General features: G+C 46.9%; 1 protein-coding gene across 5 annotated transcripts in view; it reads right to left on the bottom strand.

Moving 5' to 3' along the window:
• Positions 5,306 to 20,706, bottom strand: part of SLC25A37 (solute carrier family 25 member 37) — a 46,155-nt gene continuing 30,754 nt past the window's right edge. For 3 of the 5 annotated variants that reach the window (XM_018052336.1, XM_018052338.1, XM_018052337.1), the window contains exons 2-4: positions 12,282 to 12,510; positions 10,037 to 10,093; positions 5,306 to 8,175 (exon numbers count right to left, since the gene is read on the bottom strand). In XM_018052336.1, coding sequence (XP_017907825.1) covers positions 7,655 to 8,175; positions 10,037 to 10,093; positions 12,282 to 12,510 — 807 coding nt within the window. In that variant the 3' untranslated portion in view covers positions 5,306 to 7,654. Of the gene's footprint in view, positions 8,176 to 10,036; positions 10,094 to 10,849; positions 12,210 to 12,281; positions 12,511 to 20,706 lie in introns of those variants that run through there. The other 2 variants (XM_018052340.1, XM_018052341.1) reach the window with 2 other exon arrangements.

Here is a 20,706-nt window from a genome sequence, read left to right as displayed (position 1 = left end):
AACTGGGAGATTAGCGTTGACATATGTACGCTACCAGGCATAAAATAGACAGCTAGTGGGAAGCTGCTGTGTAGCAACGGGAGCTCAGCTCAGTGCTGTGATGACCTAGGGTGGGGGAGGGGATATATGTGTACAAATAACTGATTCACTTCCGTGTACACCAGACCCTAGCACAACGTGGTAGAGCAATTATGCTCCAATAAAAAGAGTGAGCCCCACGTGTCAATGTAAGTTCATCAGTTGTAACAAATGTACAACTCTAGTGGGGATGTTGATCGTGGGTGGGGGGGACTGTACATACGTAGAGGGTCAGCAGGTATGAGAATTCTCTGTACCTCGATTCTATTGTGAACCAAAAATTGTTCTAAAAATTAAAGTATGTAATTTTCAAAAGTTTAGACATAATAGACTCTACCATTAAAAAATGCCACAGGAAGACCTCACTGACTTCTTCCTGTAGTGATGTACAACGTGAAAACAAGGGTTTGCTGGTATCACGTTCTCGAAGCTGTAGGCTCTCAAGGTGACCTATTTTCTTTCAGGCACCTGACCTGGAGTTCAACACAGACAACAGCCCTCACTCAGAATTTAGAACGACACAGACAAATCATCCAATTGCCATTGCATAGAGATGCAGCCGTTAAAGATACAGTAAAAACAAAGATGTGAAATACATTTACATCCATCATTTTCTTGTACTGAGCTCCTGATTTTTTATATTTCATTTGTAGAGTAGTTTAGGAAGTGAGATATGAGTCTCAGTAAAGCAAAAAAATAATAAATGATTCTTTCTGGCAGGTAGGCTACAAGGCCTGTGAAGATTCTCCTTGTCATCTCACATAAAAACATGTCATCATACTTTAATTACAGACTTAAGACACTAATAGAGCCTGGATTAGAAGAACACAGGGTGTCGCAGCTGGAGGAACTATTACAGGTCATCTGACCCAACCCTTTCATGTTGCAGGTGAGAAAACTAGACCAGAGAGATTAAATGATATGTCCAAGGTCACTCAAGATTGCCCAGCTAGTTAGTACACACCAGGATGGCTCAGACAGTAAAGGAACTGCCTCCGATGCAGCAGATCCAGGTTCCATCCCTGGACTGGGAAGATCCCCCGGAGACGGAAATGGCAACCCACTCCAATATACTTGACTGGAGAATCCCATGGACAGAGGAGCCTGTTCAGCTACAGTCCATTGGGTAGCAAAGAGACGGACACGACCGAGTGACTAACACACACAGGACAGTGTCCAGGTCTTTGAACTGCACTCATCTACTATGATTCAATGGCTAAAATGAACCAGAGCAAATAAATTACCTCATTATACCAGCAATAAAAATTATTCTTGTATTAGTATTCAGTACGAGGTAATTACATGCTTTTCAAATTTGGCTTTCAGAAACTTGCTGATCATAAAAACAAAAGAATTACAGAGGTCAAGGTGGAACTACAAGATAGCATCAATAAACTAAGATTTTGAGCCTAGGTCAAATCAGCAAAAATAGTCTCTTCAAAATAGGAAGCTAGATTGAGTGAAGCGTTAGAGTAAGAATCCAAGAACTTCTGTGAATGAGTGCTTTCGGCAACCCTCGCTCAATGGAACGCCATGAGGCTTAGAACCCCGTGTTCCAAGCTGTGTGAAGGGACTTTTTCTACCACAATGAATAACAGGTTCAGAGTTTGGCCCGGTATTTCCATCAAGAACATTCTTTGTTCCTGGCTGTTGTTCCCAGTACGATTGTCATCTCAGGACCATTAATCATGATCTTCTTAGTGTGTAATTTACTATCAAATGCTTGAGGGAAAACATGAGGAGTCGTATAATCGGCCCTCAGCCCCCGGCCCTTGCCTAAAGACTGTGTGTGTGCGTGCATGTGCGCTCAGCTATGTCTGACTCTTTGTGACCCCACAGACTGCAGCCCTCCAGGTTCCTCTGTCCAAGGGAATTTCCAGGCAAGAATACTGGAAAGGGTTGCCATTTCCTTCTCCAGCGGATCTTCCTGACTCATGGATCAAACCTCCATCTCTTGCATCTCCTATATTGGCAGGTGGATTCTTTAGCAGCTAAGCCACCAGACTGACTATACACTTTCCTTATTTTTTGTTGTGTTCAGTCACTCAGTTGTGTCTGACTCTTTGCAACCCTATGGACTGTAGCACACCAGGCTTTCCTGTCCTTGACAATCTCATGGAGTTTGTTCAAATTCATGTCCATGAGTTGCTGATGCCATCCAACTATCTGTCGTCCCCTTCTCATCCCACCCTCAATCTTTCCCAGCATCAGGGTCTTTTCCATTGAGTCAGCTCTTAGCATTAGGTGGCCAAAGTTTTATAGCTTCAGCTTCAACATCAGTCCTTCCAATGAAGATTCAGGGTTGATTTCCTTTAGGATTGACTGGTTTGATCTCCTTGCAGTTCAAGGGACTCTCAAGAGTCTTCTCTAGAACCACAGTTCAAAAGCATCAATTCTTCTTTGCTTAGCCTTCTTTATGGTCCAACTCTCACATCCGTACATGACTACTGGAAAAACCATAGCTTTAACTAGATGGCCCTTTGACAGCAAAATGATGTCCTGGTTTCATTATGCTGTTTAGGTTTTTCCTAGCTATCTAAATTAAACCACGGATAAGACCACTGGAGATGCTAGAAAATCAGGAAGAACCAAAAGAAGCTGCTAGCACTTGAGTGTCAACAGCTTCCAGACTGGTGATGTTCTTTTAGTCCTAGACCCAAGGCAGTTGAAGTCTGGACATTGCTTTGAGTTCCAGGTAATTTCAGTTGTCATGGACTCTCGTTATTGAAAGTGGTTACTATAAAGCAACATCCATTGAAATCTTGTGAAATCCAGCCCTACAGGAAAAAATGGCATATGAGTATCCATAATTACTTTTATTAAAATGTATACATTATTTTATTCCAAACTTTATACAGATTCAACCAGGCAAAGGGAGAGGATTTGTTGTCCTATTTCACTCACCTGATTGCATGAAGTTCAAAACTTAAATGTTGAAATATACATCTGTCACCAGTCAACCAATGCCAGAAACATCCTTCAAGAGAATATTCTCAACATTCAGCAGAAGCCAGAATCTACTCACACACACACACACACACACACACACACACACACACAAATACACACACAAATAATGAGAACAAAGGCTCCCAAACACACACACACACACACACACACACACACACACACGATGAGAACAAAGGCTCCCAAAACCTTTTGGCTAAGATCAAGTGTAATGTGGGGGTTTCCCAGGTGACTCTGTGGTAAAGAATCTGCCTGCAATGCAGGAGACTCAGGTTCGATCCTTGGGTCAGGAAGATCCCCTGAAGAAGGAAATGGCAACCCACTCCAGTATTTTTGCCTGGGGAAATCCCATGGACAGAGGAGCCTGGTGGGCTACAGTCCTGGTGTCACAGAGTTGGACATGATTGAGTGAGCACTTCTCTTAAAGACAGCCAAGGGTCAGGGTGACAATGACAAAGAACCGAGCGTTCACAATCCATCACCCTGAGCTTCATGGGCGTTCTGCTTTGTAGTATAAGCTTTCAGCAGTGAGTCCTTGACAACAGAAATTCACAAGAACTTTAAGGCAAGGCCCAAGCTTCAACTGCCTTGGGATGGAGACCCCAAAATCTCCACTATGATCCCGAATTTATAATTTTTCTTCACATAGGAGTTTCAGATGACCGCAGTCACGGGCTGGACTGTCCTTCCTAAGATGACACGTGTCCTGTATCCTCTAGCACTTCTCGGATGGCCCACATGCTATGGAAAGTGAAAGATTACAGCTGCCACCAGTAAATAAAATGAGTAAAGAGCTTCTTAAAGAAGCCATGTCAACAGATAACCATGGAATTCTAAACCGCGGATGAGTCATCACATATCCACCCCTTCACAAAAGGGGGCTCACATGTCCCCAAATAATGCTACTTTTAGGAGGTAAGGCTAGAGAAACAACTGGGCTTTCCTGGTGCCTCAGAGAGTAATGAATCTGCCTGCAGTGCAGGAGACCTGGGTTTGATCTTTGGATCGGGAAGATCCTGGAGAAGGGAATGACAACTCACTCTGGTATTCTTGCCTGGAGAATTCCATGGATAGTGGGCTCTAAGGTTCATGTGGTGGCAAAGACTTGGACATGACTAACAGTTTCACTAGAGAAATGACTAAGCTTGGAAGTATTCTCAAATTTTATTAATGTACTGGAAAGTCCAAGTTTTTAAACAATGTATCTGATCTGGGATCCCTGGTGAAAATTCCTTCCTTCCCACTAGAATACCAGGAGAGCTCAGGCGCTCTATAAATCATTTAACTCCCCCCTTTTTTTTTTTTTAAAGTTTATTGAATTTGTTACAAGATTGTTTCTGCTTTACCTTTTGGTTTTTTGGCCATGAGACATGCGGGATTTAGCTCACCAACCAGGGATCAAATCTGCACTCCCTACATTGGAAGACGAAGTCTTAACCATCAGGGAACCATCAGGGAAGTCCCCAGTCATTTAACTTCTTGATTGATATCCAGTGTGCTTCCAGATTTGACTTTCATGAACAAGCCTGGGATAGGCATTTCTGAGTACTTGTCCAATTTTATTGCCTTAGATGGCTATTGCAATATTGTCACGAACATTAGGATGGCACTCAGAGGGAAAGCAGCTGAACCTGGTAGAAGTGGGATTTAGAAAGGAATCAGAAGAAGCCCCAGGGGTAGCACAGTTGGTAAAGAATCTGCCTGCAATGCAGGAGATGAAAAAGATGCAGGTTTGATCCCTGGGTTGGGAAGATCCCCTAGAGAAGGGCATGGCAATCCACTCCAGCATTATTGCCTGGAGAATCTCATGGACAGAGGAGCCTGGTGGGCTACAGTTGCTAAGAGTCAGACACGACTGAAGTGACTTAGCACGCGCCCAAAGGGAAGAAGGAAGAGAGAGAGCCAAAGAAGACAGGCATGAACGTAGGAGGCAGGAGGGTTAGGCATCACAGGTACCATCAGCCTCTCGTCCTCGTGGTCCCACAAAAATAGAAGAGCTGCCACCCTCCCCAGCAGAACTGAGTAAAACCCAAGGAGGCTCCCAGCCATGCCCTGGGCCTCCAAGTGATCATCCCTGGGCTGGCCAAGGCTGCCACCTGCTTCAGTTTTGATAAGTGGGCTGAAGGGTACTCTCATGTAAGCCAGAGATCCTGGTCCTTAATGCAGGAGACTGCAGGAGGCACAAGTCCCATGAGTTAGGTTCCTTTTCTCCATCCACTCCCCTCTCATGTCCACATCCCTACCACAGAACCCACGACACTTCAAAGATCAAGGCTTTATTTTCCATAGCTCCAGTGTCACAACTGTAGCAGCACATCAGAAACATCCCCACACAGAAACACACATTTCTCCCCTTCTTCTGAGAGTTGGCGATGACTTGAGAGGCAGAAGCCATGATATTTATGATAGGCTTTTAAGAAACAACACTGGCCCACCACGGTAACATACACCATGCATCTCACAGGTTAAGCAGCAGCAGTACATTTGTATTCAACAGGCACACTCATCCTTAAGAAATAAGGAATATTCTGCAGCATGGTGGTGTATGAAGTGGACAAGGAGGGGAGACTGAATAATTATTTCAGAATTCAACCTGGTCTTTCTTCCATTTGCCTAACATTAACACTAACAGAGAGTATGTTTAGGGGTATGTTTAGAGAGACATAAACACTTCCCCCAGCAGCTTGATCTCCGTGGGCATTTTGCATCCCTGAGTGGGATGGAAGCTTGTTGCACAGACTTCCACTGGGGAGATGGGGGTGGGGGCTACCTCTGAGAGGGGACAGGTCAGCAGTCAAACTTCCCAGCCCAGGAGAAGACCCTGTTCATCAGGCAGGTGTGGGAGCTGTCTGACGTGGGTCTCTGCTGTCCGTAACCTGCAAACTATCCTGGGAGGCACAGTGTGCAAGGTCTCAAGATGCTGATGTCCCAGGACCACCCGAGTTCTTCCTGAGAATGAGAGCACCCCAAGGAGCCCGGGTCTGAGCCCGGTGACAATGCACAACATGGACCCTGCCCAAGGTGAAGGGCCAAAGGTCAAGGTCAGGACCAGGCTGGGTCAGAATGAAAACACACATTTGCTTCCTACTCGTTTTAAAAGAAAACTGCGAAGCCACTGGGTCTTGGAGAGAGGCCTGGGAAGGCGTAGCTGAAGGAAATATGCTTGCATTTGCTCTCAGGGATAATCTGGCTCAGATGTGCCATTTCAGAAAACAAGGCGGCATGTCCCCAGGTGGCGTGTACCACACCAGGTTGAAGATGGTTCAAGAGGCATCCTGACTGTGCACGAGGGCCCAGGTCCTTTCAGCAGCTGCTAGGGGAACCTGGGCAGTGAGAGGCTTTTTAAGGGAGACATTCATGATGGGCAGGGGAAACAAAGAAATGTTGTAGATACACTGCCTGTGTTTCTTAAAATCCCTAAAACTGCATAGGGAAACACAGATCAGGACTGAGTCCAACACACACACAGACAAGAATACCTGAAGTGCCTGGGTTAAAAGGTGGATGGAGAATGAAGTCCAAGGATCAAGGTAGGATTGATCCCATTTGCCTGCCCAACAAGTAGCCAAGCAATGGCATTTCAAGGGCTTCTAAGTGCTAGCCCTGAAAGGCATACATTCATGTCACCCACAAGGGAAGAAAATGGTTTTAGTAAGACCAGCCACCCTAATTCCACCGGGGGCCACTGTGCTCCAGCATGAGCCGTGCTTGCCACCCAATATGTGTGTGTGTGGCAGGGGATGAGCTCACAGCTAGAGGAAAAGCCCCAGGGTCAGATCTTTGGTCCTGGAATTTCCAGCAAAACACAAAGGGAAAAGGCACATGACGGTGACTGATTGAATAAGGATTAAAAAAAAAAAAAGTAGCTAAAAGTATTATTATTTTTTTCAACGTACCTTTTTCCCCTATGAAAAGAGAAATTCAAAATATAAACCTTATACTTATTATTTTACATTCAAGTGGAACTTCCATGGGGAGCTCAACACAATTTTAGGCCACACAGAGCAATGTACTACTTTGGTGTCCTGTGACTTAACAGAATGGAAAAATTCAGCCCTCTTACTATTTTTTTTTTAAACAGCTTTATATTCCCAGCTGTAACACTTGCTTGTACACATACACAGGCACACACTCAAATTCAAAAACTTCTACATAGAAAAATAAAGGATAAACATTATCCATCTATTTTATACTGTGTACTGGAACTTTTATATACATAACTTTTTGTTTCCTCTTTAATGTTTTCAGTCACTGCACATGTTCTTCCCTCCTGTGTGATCTATGGACGATTCTAGGGGAGGAGATGCTACACTGAAGGAAAAGCTACATCGCTCTCAGGGTGGGGGAGGAAGAGAAACAGCAATTTCTCGCTCCCCTGCCGGTCTTCCCCTCATCTGCTATCACCTGGTATGTCCCGGCGGATGGCCATCGGGTAAGCAGCTGTCCTGTCCTCTCCTCCTTCTAAGAAGGGGTCAGGGCGCGCAGAAGGCCCCTCCTGCCAACCCTGTACCCCAGTAATCTTGGTGTGAGGGCAGGGGAATGGGTGCAGGCAGGGAGAAAGCCTTTGCACAATCAAAGACGCTGGCGTCGCTTCCCACAGCCCGTTCCTTTAGTAGGGAGTTCGACTCTCCAGCTTGTGTTTGGTGAGGAAGTACTTGAAGAACTCATAGACAGACCAGGAGATGGCGGTGGATGGCATCTGGTAGATGACCCGGGCCTGCACACCTTTGAAGTACCCGGGCAGGCCATTGAGCTGGTACACCGTCCGGAAGGCATTGGCCATGCCCGACAGCCGGCCGCTGATGTTGGCCAGGTTGAGGGCCATGTTCTCCTGAGTGTTGAGGAGGGTCTTACAGACGTCCAGGGGGGTGGTGGCGGCGGCGGCCAGGGCCCCGGCCAGCCCGCCTGAGATGATGTGGGACTGCGGGTTGTAGCCCCGGTAGGGGTTGATCTGCTCCTGCAGGAACTCGTAGGTGATGAAGTGGATGGACTGGAAGGGAATGTTCATGGTCAGCTGCGTGGTGTAACTCCGATAGAAGGCCCCCACGCCCTCCGTCCCCCACACTGTCCGGATGCAGCTGAGGGCCGACCGGTGCGGAGAGTTGTACATCTGCATGCGTTGCTTCACGACTGTGGTCGGGCCGCAGGGGGGTTCGGTTTGGCCCCACCCCGGGTCGGAGTGAGATGGGAAGCCAAGCCATAAAGAGAAACAAGCAAGTTTAGACACGGGTAACAGGGCATGGACAGCTAGCACACACACCCAGCCCCAGCCCGAGAAACCACCAGGGGGCCAGCTCCGGGCCATCCCGGTTTCAACATGCGCCTCCGGGACCCAGTGCCAGGAGCCAGGAGGTGGCTCTTTCTTGATGTTTCTCCTGCCTGCCTCTTGGTTCAGGTGGCCCCCACACCAGGCAGCCACTTCAGATTCCCTGAGCTGATCCCCCAGGTCCTGGCTGCCTTGGGCATCACACACGCCGGGATTTCAATCCTGCTTCCTGGCTCCTTTGCCCTCCTTTGTCCCACTATGTCTACTGGACATGTGGCCTGTCTTTTATTCTCAGTGGTCTCCACCCCGCTGACAGCGTTTTTAGCTTCCGGGTCTCAGTGCTCTTGAAAGAGACACTCGAATGATGTTAGCCCAAGTTTGATGACAAACTCCAATGAGGACTCAGGCTCTGTTAATACAGAAGTAACTGGTGGTTCAAAGGACAAATACTGCGGTCCCTTTAGGCTTAGAATTTTAATTGTCTCCAAGCACTGCAAGATAAACACATACAGTGTGCTTTAATTCTAAAGGAATAAAGATATAATGTCAAGGAGAAAAGGGGAGAGTTGAACTTCATTTTTTTTTTTTTAATCTCCTGAAAAAAAAATTGAAATAAAACTCTTGCCCAGTTGACATGGGCTAACTAACTGGTCATTGACTCTGAATCACCTTAAACCCCCAGAAGCAGCAGCCTGCCTCCCCATCTGACCCCTCATGTCCTGGAAGGTCAGAACGTGTTTCCTGTCTGATGGGGCATGGGAGGCAGCTGAGAGCAGATAAACTGTAACTTTAAAAGACAAAACCAAACTTACAACACTTAAGATGTTGCACTTTTTAACCTCTGATTCTCCCTTCTGGCAAGGGACTGTTTTCAGATGAGGAAGGAAGCAGGAGAGAGGCCCACATCTTACAGAGAGACTAACCCAGCTGAAACTATGCTCAGCACCAGGTCCAAAAACCCCTCCCTACTCAGACCCGAGCTGGCTAAGGATATGAGGCTACAGAAAAAGCCAAAGGAACTCATCTGCACAGCTAAGAATTGTTTTATAATGCCCCCAAAATTCGAAGGGGAAAAAAAGGTAACGTGAGAGGAGACAGGTACAATAAAGTGGCCAAATGTTAATTTATAAAGTAGAATGATACATATATGGCAGGAGGCAGGGGTTCACCATACTATTCTCCCTACATCTGCCTGTTGGAAATTTTCTATAATAATTTCAAATGTCTTTTAACAAAGCAAGTTGAACATAACCCCCAATGGATGACCTCTGACAACTTTCTTCTAAATCTGTCTACGCTTGGTAACAGTAAACAAAGGCCAGCAGGGTGTGTGTTTGTGTGTGTGCACATGTGAGCACACAAAGGTTTCAGAGTAGTACAACAGCATATAAAAGAACAGCCAGGAGAACTTGTTAAGCAGCTCTACTGACTTAGTAGGTCTGGAGTGGGATCTGTGAATCAGCATTTAACACGCCCCCAGGAGGCACAGATGCTACTCATCCACGGATCCCACCCTGAGAAGCTCTGTTTAAGTGAACAGGAGTCCCAGAGCTTAAATGCTCACGTCCCTTCTCAAGGCCTTTCAGAACATGGTCAAGAATTCTTCTGTGTCTTCTGAGTGAGGGCCAGGAGTCCCCTTGCCCAACCTGCTGCCCTGCCCCCCACTTCTGCTCCTGCCCCTCTGCACAGGCCCTGCTGCCTCTCCCTGGGACCATGAAACATTACCTTCTGCTGGATTCATGACTGCGTCGTGAAGCAGGGTGGCCATGCTCCCAGCTATCCCTGTAAAACAAACTCCAGAAAATTACCCTCTGGGACCGGGGCTTCTCAGGAAGTTCCTGGAACCTAAAGTCAGACAGAACCCTGGACCTGGCTTTCCAAGAAACAAAACTCACTACCCGTCCACCCAGGTGAGCACCGACTCTTGAAATCCTAAAGCAATCGTGGAAAATCCTGGATGAAAAAGGGGAAGGTAACACAGACACCGTTACTCACATTTCAATTCAACAGAAACCTCATTTTCCCTAGGAAAAGGCTAGACCTGCCAACACAGGATGTTACCGGAAACCACACTTTGGTGGCTTTTTCCACCACTGAAATTTTAATTCTTTCTCATCCCTGGCCTTTGTCTACAGATTAACTCACTCTGCCCTTAAATTGGGGCAATCGAAGGAGATATCATGTATACAAGCATAGGGGCTTCCCAGGTGGCTCAGCGGCAAAGAATCCACCTGCAATGCAGGAGACACCAGTTCGATCCCTGGGTCGGGAATATCCCCTAGAGGAGGAAACAGCAACCCACTCCAGTATTCTTGCCTGGAGAATCCCATGGGAAGAGGAGACTGGTGAGCTACAGTCCATGGGGTCACAGACTGGGACACGATTTACCAATTAAACAACAACGACATACACACAGGAGGGGGAAAAGGCAGCGTCGAGAAAATTCCTCAGTAAAATCCAGGTTTGTTTTCTGTTTTTTTTTTTAAAAGCAAATGGCCAAGGGGAAAATGCTCAGAAGACCTGCCAAGGGCAGATTACCCGGGTTAGTTTGCAAAGCGATGACATGTCTCAGGGACGGCCATGTCTCATGTCTCAGGGACAACCAAGCCCAGGTCTCCTCTGGCCTGGCTTCAAAAGCCAGATTCCGGCCTGGAATTTTGCTTTTGACTCTGGGTTTCCTCTGTCTGTAGGTCACACTGCCCAATAATCAAGACAACCGCTGGAAAGTGGGAGAAATGAAGGACACAGGCTAAAGCTTCAGAAACGCTTACGTAACCCCTCCCTCGTCCACACACACGTAGGGTCATCTGCAGAAAGACCAGACTGCAACCAGAGTGCACCACAGGGAGGCGGTAGCTGCGCTGGGCAGACCTTGACGTGAACGTAAACTCGCCTCCAAGGGGTCCAGGCACCAAGGAGCTAGAGGCAGTTTTAGCAAAAGCGGGGCCCTGAGGCCATGAACTTGGAGATATCGAGACTGCAGATCTTGGCGACCGTTTGGACAAATGGAAGTAGGGGCCAATTTTTAAAAAGCAAAATAAATGTCTGCAAACCAGCCAGAAGGAGTCATTTTTACCAAGGTTTGCTGATGGGAATGATGCTTTGGAGAAGGTGCTAAAAAACGTTGCTCTGCCAGTTACATCTACCTCTCCGCTGCTGAAAAATAAATTTGTTAAAGACTCCTGGTGTCACCAGCCAGAGTTACACTCCAGACCCAAACAGAAACTAACCAGAACCAAACCCACAGGAGCCAAACCCAGTAAGCCAAGCCTATGTAACAGTTGTCTGTGGCCAACTCACTCCCCCTTCCGCCCCACCGCCCGCCTGGCTCCCTCAGAACAAAAGAAAACTATTTCAGCCCTTGCTTGCAGAGAGATGCAACAAACGGAAGAGACTGGGGGTGAAATTCCCAGATCCCCCGAAGTTTACGAGGGAAAGGTCCTTTGCGCAGGAGCAAATCCTTCGTCAGCCATAAAACTTCTTGACCTTGTAAAGCTTAGTTAGATCTTGATGCTGTAGAGACCTGTTGGGTCAGTTTTTAAATAGTCTCAAAGAAGCTGTCCACATAACTTTTTTTTTTGGAATCCAGCATTCAAAAGTTTTGTTCCTATTCAGGGTGTTTTTTTTTTCCCCTAGATCTGATCATTAATTGCTTTTGAATGTTAAAAAAAAAAAAAAAGCAAAAAGGCAAAACCCACTCAACAATGAAACACCTCTGTCACTGATTCTCCCCAGACTTCAGAAAGCGAAGGAGGGGAAAGAAAAAAAAAGCACGCGTGCGTGTGTGTGTGTGTCTGTGTGGGTGTGTGCGCATATGTCTGGGTGTGTGTGCACACACATAAGTCCTTGGTTCGTAAGCAAGCATGGTAGAGATGAGGCGTCAGGCAGCTGGGTCACAGGGAGGAGAACCCTGGGGAAGGGTCTGTTGAATGAGAGACCTTTCTAACTCCAGACAAACTCTTGCAAATACCGTTGGCTAGGTGGCTGTTCCCCTGGTGGTGGAAAACGGCATTTAAAGTCCTTTTCATGTTTTCGTAGCAGGCAAAATACATGGCGTGGGCTGGCCCCGCGCCCATCATCATCACGTTGAGGCCTCGCAAGGGTCTCCAGAAGCCTTCAGTCCGTATGATTTTCTTGAGGGCTCCGTAGACACTTGTGTAATGGGCTTTGGGATCTGGATTCAGACTCTGCATTCGTGTCTGGGGGAGGACGACAAAAGGAAAGAGAGGGATTAATGAAGCTGGTCAACAGGGAAAGGGAGAGAGGGAGAGAAAAACAGGTCATTTTTTTATAGTTTCACAGGATTTCTGAGTGAAGATAACTTTTATTCTTCTCCTTCCTGGAGTAATCCTCTACCCCTACACACACATACACATGCACTCACACACACCCACATACACACAGGCACATGGATTTCATTATACCCAGCAAAGCAAGTAGAAGATGAGGGGCAGGATTTGGAGTAGAAAGACGTGCCCAGACGCTGGCAAGCTGTGTGAGTTTGTGCATGCCAAGTTACTTCAGTTGTGTCCGACTCTTTGTGACCTCATGGACTGTAGCCCACCAGGCTCCTCTGTCCACAGGATTCTCCCGGCAAGAATACTAGAATGGGTTGCCATGCCCTCCTCCAGGCAAGCTGTGTGACTTCTGCTGAATCCCTTAACCTCTCCGGGCCTTGGGAGCCTCAGTGGAAAAAAAAACAAGATTGCCGAAAGCATCAAATGAAACGATGGGTCTGAAAACTCTTAAGAAATTCAGCGCTATTAGTAGCTTGGTCATGTCCAACTCTTCGCAACTCCATGGACTGTAGCCCACCAGGCTCCTCTGTCCATGGGATTTCCCAGATAAAAACACTGGAGTGGGTAGCCATTTCTTTCTCCAGGGGATCTTCCTTGAGAGATTCAGGGATTGAACCCTGGTCCCCTACGTTGTGGGCAGATGCTTTACCATCTGAGCCACCAAGGAAGGTGGCAATAAACTCAGAGACCTAGTCAAATCCAAGGGTTCCCACTTGGTTCTCAAGACTTCTGTGTCCTCACTCATCTGAGTCCTCTGTGTTGTTAAAGTTCCTGTTCAGCCTCAACCATAAATCTCCTTGGAATCCTCCATCCCTCGCCTCCTCATCTCCTCTAAATACTTTTTACATTTCATCATTACAAGTTGGCACTGAAATATATGGTCATGTTCTTAACACATTAAAGACTGGGGGATTTTTGCAAAAACTAATGCCTGTGGAATTAATACATGTTATAACATCAACTCCTCCCTGAGTCCCCAGCTGGCCTTTCCCACTGACTTTGTACTTGCCAGTCTCTACAATCATGTGAACCAACTCTCTCTCACATCAGACTGGTCAATAATGTGTTAATTTTTTCCTAAGTATAGTCTTGCCTCCTGGAGGCAGAGACCAGCCTTCCCCGTCTCTGTCATCCCCATCACACCCCGCAGGCACTTGAGTAGGTGTGATGGTTAATTTTATATGTCAACAACCTGACAAGGTCATAGTACTCAGGCTGGCTCCAACTACAGTCAAACACGCTGCTGTGAAGCAACATTTTATAGATGAGATTAACATCAGTTTATAGATGAGATTGACATTTGAAGTCAGTAGACTCTGAATATGCAGAAGGCACTGGTGACCCACTCCAGTACTCTTGCCTGGAAAATCCCATGGACGGAGGAGCCTGGTGGGCTGCAGTCCATGGGGTCGCAAAGAGTCGGACACGACTGAGTGACTTCACTTTCACTTTTCACTTTCATGCATTGGAGAAGGAAATGGCAACCCACTCCAGTGTTCTTGCCTGGAGAATCCCAGGGACAAGGGAGCCTGGTGGACTGCCGTCTATGGGGTCACACAGAGTCGGACACGACTCACGTGACTTAGCAGCAGCAGACGCTGAATAAAGCAGATTACCTGCCACTGCATGGGTGGGCCTCGCTCAATCAGGTGAAGGCCTGAAGAGGGTAAAAAGACCAAACCCTCATGTCCCCTAGGAAGAAAGAATTTTGCTTCTAATCTTTGGTTATAACATCAACAGATCCATGAGTCCCCAGCTGGCCTGTCCCACTGATTTTGTACTTGCCAGTCTCCACAATCATGTGAACCAACTCTCACACACACATGCACACATACACACAAACACACACACTATTGGCTCTGTTTCTCTGAAGAGCCCTGACCAGTACAGCAGGTAAGAAATATTTATGGACAAAGATCACTGGCTCAGTCCTGCAAAAGCAGCATTCTCTCCCCTACTCCTCTCCCCCAGATACACACACAGTCTAGACTAGAGCATCTCCAAACTTTGGTAGGAATACCCTTCAACCTCCAGACAAAATCATACAGAAACTAACCTATAAAACAGAAGAGCCTCTGATTGTAAATGAGACAAAATGCTCTGCGCCCTCCTCTCACTCCCCAAGCAGAAATCTGGCCCCGTCCAGGAACCCTGGGGCTCAGAGGGACAATGTGAAAACCAAACTGGCAGTCATTTTCAGACACAGGATTTTGCCAGCTAGTAAAACCACAAAGAAACTGGGCACACTGTAGGCAAATTTTCATTTTGCCAAGAAAGGATATAAACATAATAGCAATATAAGCAACAGGCACCACTGCCCTGTTTGATAATCATTTCCTAAAAGAGAGAACTCTTTTTTTTTCTGACTATGCTGCATGGCCTGAGGGATCTTAGTTCCCTGACCAGGGATTGAACCTTTGCCCTCTCCAGTGTAAGTGCAAAGCTGTAACCACTGGACTGCTAGGAAAGTCCCAAGACAATTTTAATGCTTCCAAAAAAAAAAAAAGTCAAGACTACTTCTGATTACCAAATTGGTCTTTAAGTTAGATTTAGCTTTAATAAATACTAGTTCCCTCTCCTTTTTTTCTACCACAGATTAGTGAAAATGCCCCTGAACTAATCAGAAGAAGCCACCAGACACTTGGGCCCCACATTCCCAGGGTAGAATGGACAGGGTCAGCATCTCTGTATCTTTTTAACTGAGTTTTTACTCCAACTCATTTCAAAAGGCTTCCCAGGTGGTGCAGTTGGTAAAGAATCTGCCTGCCAATGAAGGAGACCCAAGTTCGATCTCTGAGTTGGAAAGATCCCCTGGAGATGGAAATAGCAACCCACTCCAGTATTCTTGCCTGAGAAATCTCATGGACAGAGGAGCCTGACGGGCTACAGTCCACAGGGTTGCAAAGAGTCAGACACGACTGAGATTACACACACACACACACACACAATAATGGTGGGCACACTATAGACAAAGAAGACGAAAGAAGTGGGAGAGTGTGCCAACCAGGGCGGGAGCTGACTCAGAACCCAGGCTTTGCTCTAAAGTGCGCTGCTGGCGGGAGCCAATAATGTACATGAAATGCAAAGTGCCGTCCTTGGAAGAGGAAGATACGGTGTTTCAGGGACAGCAGAGATTCTCTAGCATTCAATTCTAAAGGATATTTGAAATTTCTTAAGTTTTACAGCAAATGAAGCTTCATACTTCCCATGGCCTTTTCTGATCATTGCTCTGATAAAAACCAGGAGCCTGAGGCAGGAGGTGGTACAACCAGGTGGCCCAGAAGGCAAGCTCTGCTATCAGACAGAACTGATCTTATCACTTATGGTGTGACCCTGGATAAGACAGTTAACCTCTCTAAGCCTCAGCTTCCTCTTTCTAGAGAATGGCTGAGAAAATTAAATGCCTATTCCTATCCTTCTGGTTAATGACAATAAGGGATTCGTTCAAGAGGCTAAGTAATATGGTTCTTGTAAATAGACTTCCAGAACATTCCATGGAGTTCTAGAAAGTTCCATGGAGTTCTAGAAAGTTCCATGGAGGTGGGGTTCTATCTGAGTCACAGCACATTCTAACGCCTATTATAGTGTCTAATCATGGGGTGTGTGCGTGCTAGTCATTTCAGTTATATATATATATATATATATATATATATATATATATAGTTAGTTAGTTAGTTAGTTAGTTGTTGTCACTATAAACTAATATATAGTTTAGTCACTAAGTTGTGTCCACTCTTTATGACCCCATGGACTGTAGCCCACCAGGCTGCTCTGTCCGTGGGATTCTCCAGGCAAGAATACTGGAGTGGGTTGCCATTTCCTTCTCCAGGGGATCTTCCCAAACTAGGATCAAAGCCCTATCACCTGCATTAGCAGGTTGGTTCTTTACCACTAGCACCACCTGTGGGTGTAGGGGAGCAATAAATATTTGTTAAATGTACAGATAAGCAAACAAACACACCCACAACTTCAGATACCAAGGAGGGTAAAGCAGTACTGTGTCTCTTGCCGCCCCTAAATATAAGCACACTTTCCCGGAATTACCTGTCCCTCCCATCACCCTTTATATCTAGAGCTTTCCTCATTAATGAAAAATCCTCTGGCTGCATTTCTCAAGCCCAGAGTGTGAGCCTCTGAACCACAAGGAAGTGGAAGCAGCCTGTCCCTGGGGACCTAGCTGGAGCCTGTCAATAAGAAGTGGCTCCTGCCATGCCCACTCCCAGAGGAGAGACCCGCCTTGGGGAAGCTGTGCAGCAGCAGCCCAAATCTCCTCCCTCACGATTTCTAGCCTGGGTGGCAAGACCAGCCTATGGAGGATGGCCTTTCTCAGTCCCAGCAGACCCTGGCAAGCAAGGGTGTGGCTGTGTGAGAAAACACAGTACCGCAGCGAGGAGCCAAGAGAAGGGATGCTGGTCCAAGGCCAGTGGCCTTGGCTGTGGCATCTGTCTCTCTGGTCCCCAGAGTCTTCAACTGGGAGACGAAGGAGGGGATCAGAACAGTGGCTAATTATCAGAATCACCTGGGAAATGTCTAGAAATATCTGGGCATCACCCCAACATGAATTGACTCAAAACTTTTTAAATTGAAGTGTAGTTGATTTACAACGTGAGGTTAGTTTCAGGTGTGCAACAAGGTGATTCAGTTTCACACACACACACACACACACACGTGTGTGTGTGTGTTTAAGTCGTGTCTGACTCTTTGCAACCCTGTGGACTACAGTCTACCAGGCTCTGTCCATGTGATTTCCCAGGCAAGAATACTGGAGTAGGTTGCCATTTCCTTCTCCAGGGAATCTTTCTGACCATGGATCGAAACAGCATCTCTTGCCCTGGCAGGCGGGTTCAACCTTCCTCCTACAAAAGGCCAGCTGGGTGTCTGCACACTCATTGGACTTCTCTGTCCTCAGGTGTTGGACTACTCAAGGAGAGGCCACATTCAATAAGCCATACCCAGAACAGAAGCAAGTGGCCCGTGAGCACTGAGGACCCAGGGAAACCCCCTCTCAGCCCATGTCAATCCCCACAGCCAGGCTTGAATCCAGCGCCTCTTAAGTCCTGTGGCACCTTCACTTCTCCAATCTGCCTGCAGGGGGCACCCACTCAGTGTCAGACACCAGGAGACAGCGAGGAAATAAATGGGCAAAGGGAAGAATGACAAGGATTGTCAGAAGGAGTTCAGAAGAGAGAGCAGGAGTCATCATGTGCACAATTTACATAAGATCGGGAAAGCAGTCTCAGAAGACAGACTGAGAGAAGCTCAAGGTGGGCAGCGGACAGTGAGGTGGCAGGGACTGAAGCCAGAGAGGAGATAATCAATATAACCTTTTTTTCTTTATCTTTTTCTGTGACTCTGCCTATAAAATGTACATATGAGGGCATGGCATTTTCTATCTACCTGTCGGCCAGAGAAGGAGAAAAAGTTAGGAGTGAGAGGGAACCACCCAAGTGTCCATCAATGGCTGAATGGATAAACAGAATGTGATCCACCCACACAGTGGAATTTTATTCATCTTAAAAAAGAAGGAAATTGTCACTTGTGCTACTGTGCTCAATCTGTCGTGTCCGACTCTCTGCAACCCCATGGACTGTAGCCCCCCAGGCTCCTCTGTCCTTGGGATTCTCCAGGCAAGAATACTGCAGCGGGTTGCCATGTCCTCCTCCAGGGGATCTTCCCAATCCAGGGATCCAACCTATGTCTCTAGTGTCTCCTGTACTGGCAGACACAGTCTTCACTCCTGGCATCACCTGGAAAACCTGACACACGCTACTACACGGGTGAGCTCTGAAGACATGATGCCAAGTGAGATAAGCCAGTCACAGAAGGACAAGCAGTGCATGATTCCACTTATATGAGGTCCTCAGTTCAGTTCAGTTCAGTCGCTCCGTCGTGTTTGACTCTTTGTGACCCCATGAATTGCAGCACACCAGGCCTCTCTGTCCATCACCAACTCCCGGAGTTCACCCAGACTCACGTCCTTCGAGTCGGTGATGACATCCAGCCATCTCATCCTCTGTCGTCCCCTTCTCCTCCTGCCCCCAATCCCTCCCAGCATCAGGGTCTTTTCCAATGAGTCAACTCTTCTCATGAGGTGGCCAAAGTACTGGAGTTTCAGCTTTAGCTGGAGTTTCAGCTTTAGCATCATTCCTTCCAAAGAACACCCAGGACTGATCTCCTTCAGAATGGACTGGTTGGACCTCCTTGCAGTCCAAGGGACTCTCAAGAGTCTTCTCCAACACCACAGTTCAAAAGCATCAATTCTTCGGTGCTCAGCTTTCTTCATAGTCTAACTCTCACATTCATACATGACCAGTGGAAAAACCATAGCCCTGACTAGACGGACCTTTGTTGGCAAAGTAATGTCTCTGCTTTTCAATATGCTGTCTAGGTTAGTCATAACTTTCCTTCCAAGGAGTAAGCATCTTTTAATTTCATGGCTGCAGCCCCATCTGCAGTGATTTTGGAGTCCGCCAAAATAAAGTCTGACACTATTTCCACTGTTTCCCCATCTATTTGCCATGAAGGGATGGGACCAGATGCCATGATTTTCTTTTCTGAATGTTGAGCTTCAAGCCAACTTTTTCACTCTTCTCTTTCACTTTCATTAAGAGGCTTTTTAGTTCCTCTTCACTATCTGCCATAAGGGTGGTGTCGTCTGCATATCTGAGGTTATTGAGGTCCTAGAGGCCTCTAATTCATAGAGACAGATAGCAGAATGATGATCTGTCAGGAGCTGAGAGGGGAGCAGATGTGGGGAGTTATTGTTTAAAAGGTAGGATTTGGGGTTTTGCAAGATATAGAGTTCTGTGGATGAATAGTGGTGATGGGAGCACAACAATACAAACGTACTTAACGCCACTGTATAGGACACTTAAAAATGGGTGAGATGGTACACCTGATGTTATGTATATTTTACCACAATCTTTTAAAAGGGCAGGGTGTAAGAGTGACTAGAAGGAAAAACAAAATGAATGAATGAAGAGGCACAGAGAGAGGGCAGAAATTAGAATTAAAAAGAAATGGAAACAGAATTTCACCAACTACCATTCCCATCCTGGGGTTTCAACTCCTGCCTAGCTGTCCAGCTCTCCTATTTCCATATCATAAACACCCATTCTTTGCATTTTAATTCTCTTCTCTTGGAAATTCATAATGTACATTAGTACATCCAGGACTCTGGGAAGTTCTGCAGGAAAGTCGACCGTGGAGCTTTGTTTCAAGGCACTTCAACATCTGTCTTTGGCCACGGAAGCCTTTTCTCCCTGAATGATGGGTTACACCTTGCAGAATACACTTGAGAAAACACAGCTGTGGCCAAGGGCACACACCCTGGAAGCAGGAAGTGCAGAGCTCACTCGAAGGGTTACAGGATCCCCTGGGGAGCCCCTGCAGAGAGTAGGCAACAGGGAACAGCTTGGAAGACCAGACCTGAGAAGGGGGATGGGGGACAAATGAGCAGGATGAGCCCTGTGCTGCTTGGGATGGAGCCTTACTCCATGTCAATCTGCATACTGCTTTTCCTCTCAAAAGGGCCGCATGGAGGACAGTGCCTGGGGTCCCAAGGTGGCTCAGTGGGTAAAGAATCCGCTTGCAATGCAGGAGATGCAGGAGACACGGGTTCGATCCCTGGGTTGGGAAAATCCCCTGGAGAAGGGCATGGCAAGCCCCTCCAGTATTCTTGCCTGGAGAATCCCAAGGACAGAGGAGCCTGGAGGGCTAGAGCCTATAGGCTCCCAAAGAGTTGGATGTGACTCAGCATGCACCCAAGATTAGGAGATTGGTTTTGCCATTCACTGCATCTGATCTAATCAAGTACCCCTCCCCACCTGGCCCCATCCACTGTCCCAATCCTCCACAGTCCCAAGGACTAGAACATCAATTCTACAGGAAGGCTCACATCAATGATATAAACACTGTATTTATTGAACGGCTTTCATCACAGCCAGCAAGACTGCAATGGAGGGGACAAGCCCCTTCCTCAAATTCTCCGCCAAGAATACAGAACAGGGCAAACCCTCCTTGCAGGCCTGTTAGCTTATCGAGAGGACAGGAAGGGAGTGGAAAATGTGTGTTCTGTCCCAGGTGAGCTCCAAGGAT

Source organism: Capra hircus, chromosome 8, assembly GCF_001704415.2.
Source record: "Capra hircus breed San Clemente chromosome 8, ASM170441v1, whole genome shotgun sequence".
Taxonomy (NCBI): Eukaryota; Metazoa; Chordata; class Mammalia; order Artiodactyla; family Bovidae; genus Capra; species Capra hircus.
The sequence above is the reverse complement of the archived record's forward strand: the minus strand, read 5'-3'. Positions and strand labels throughout refer to the sequence as shown.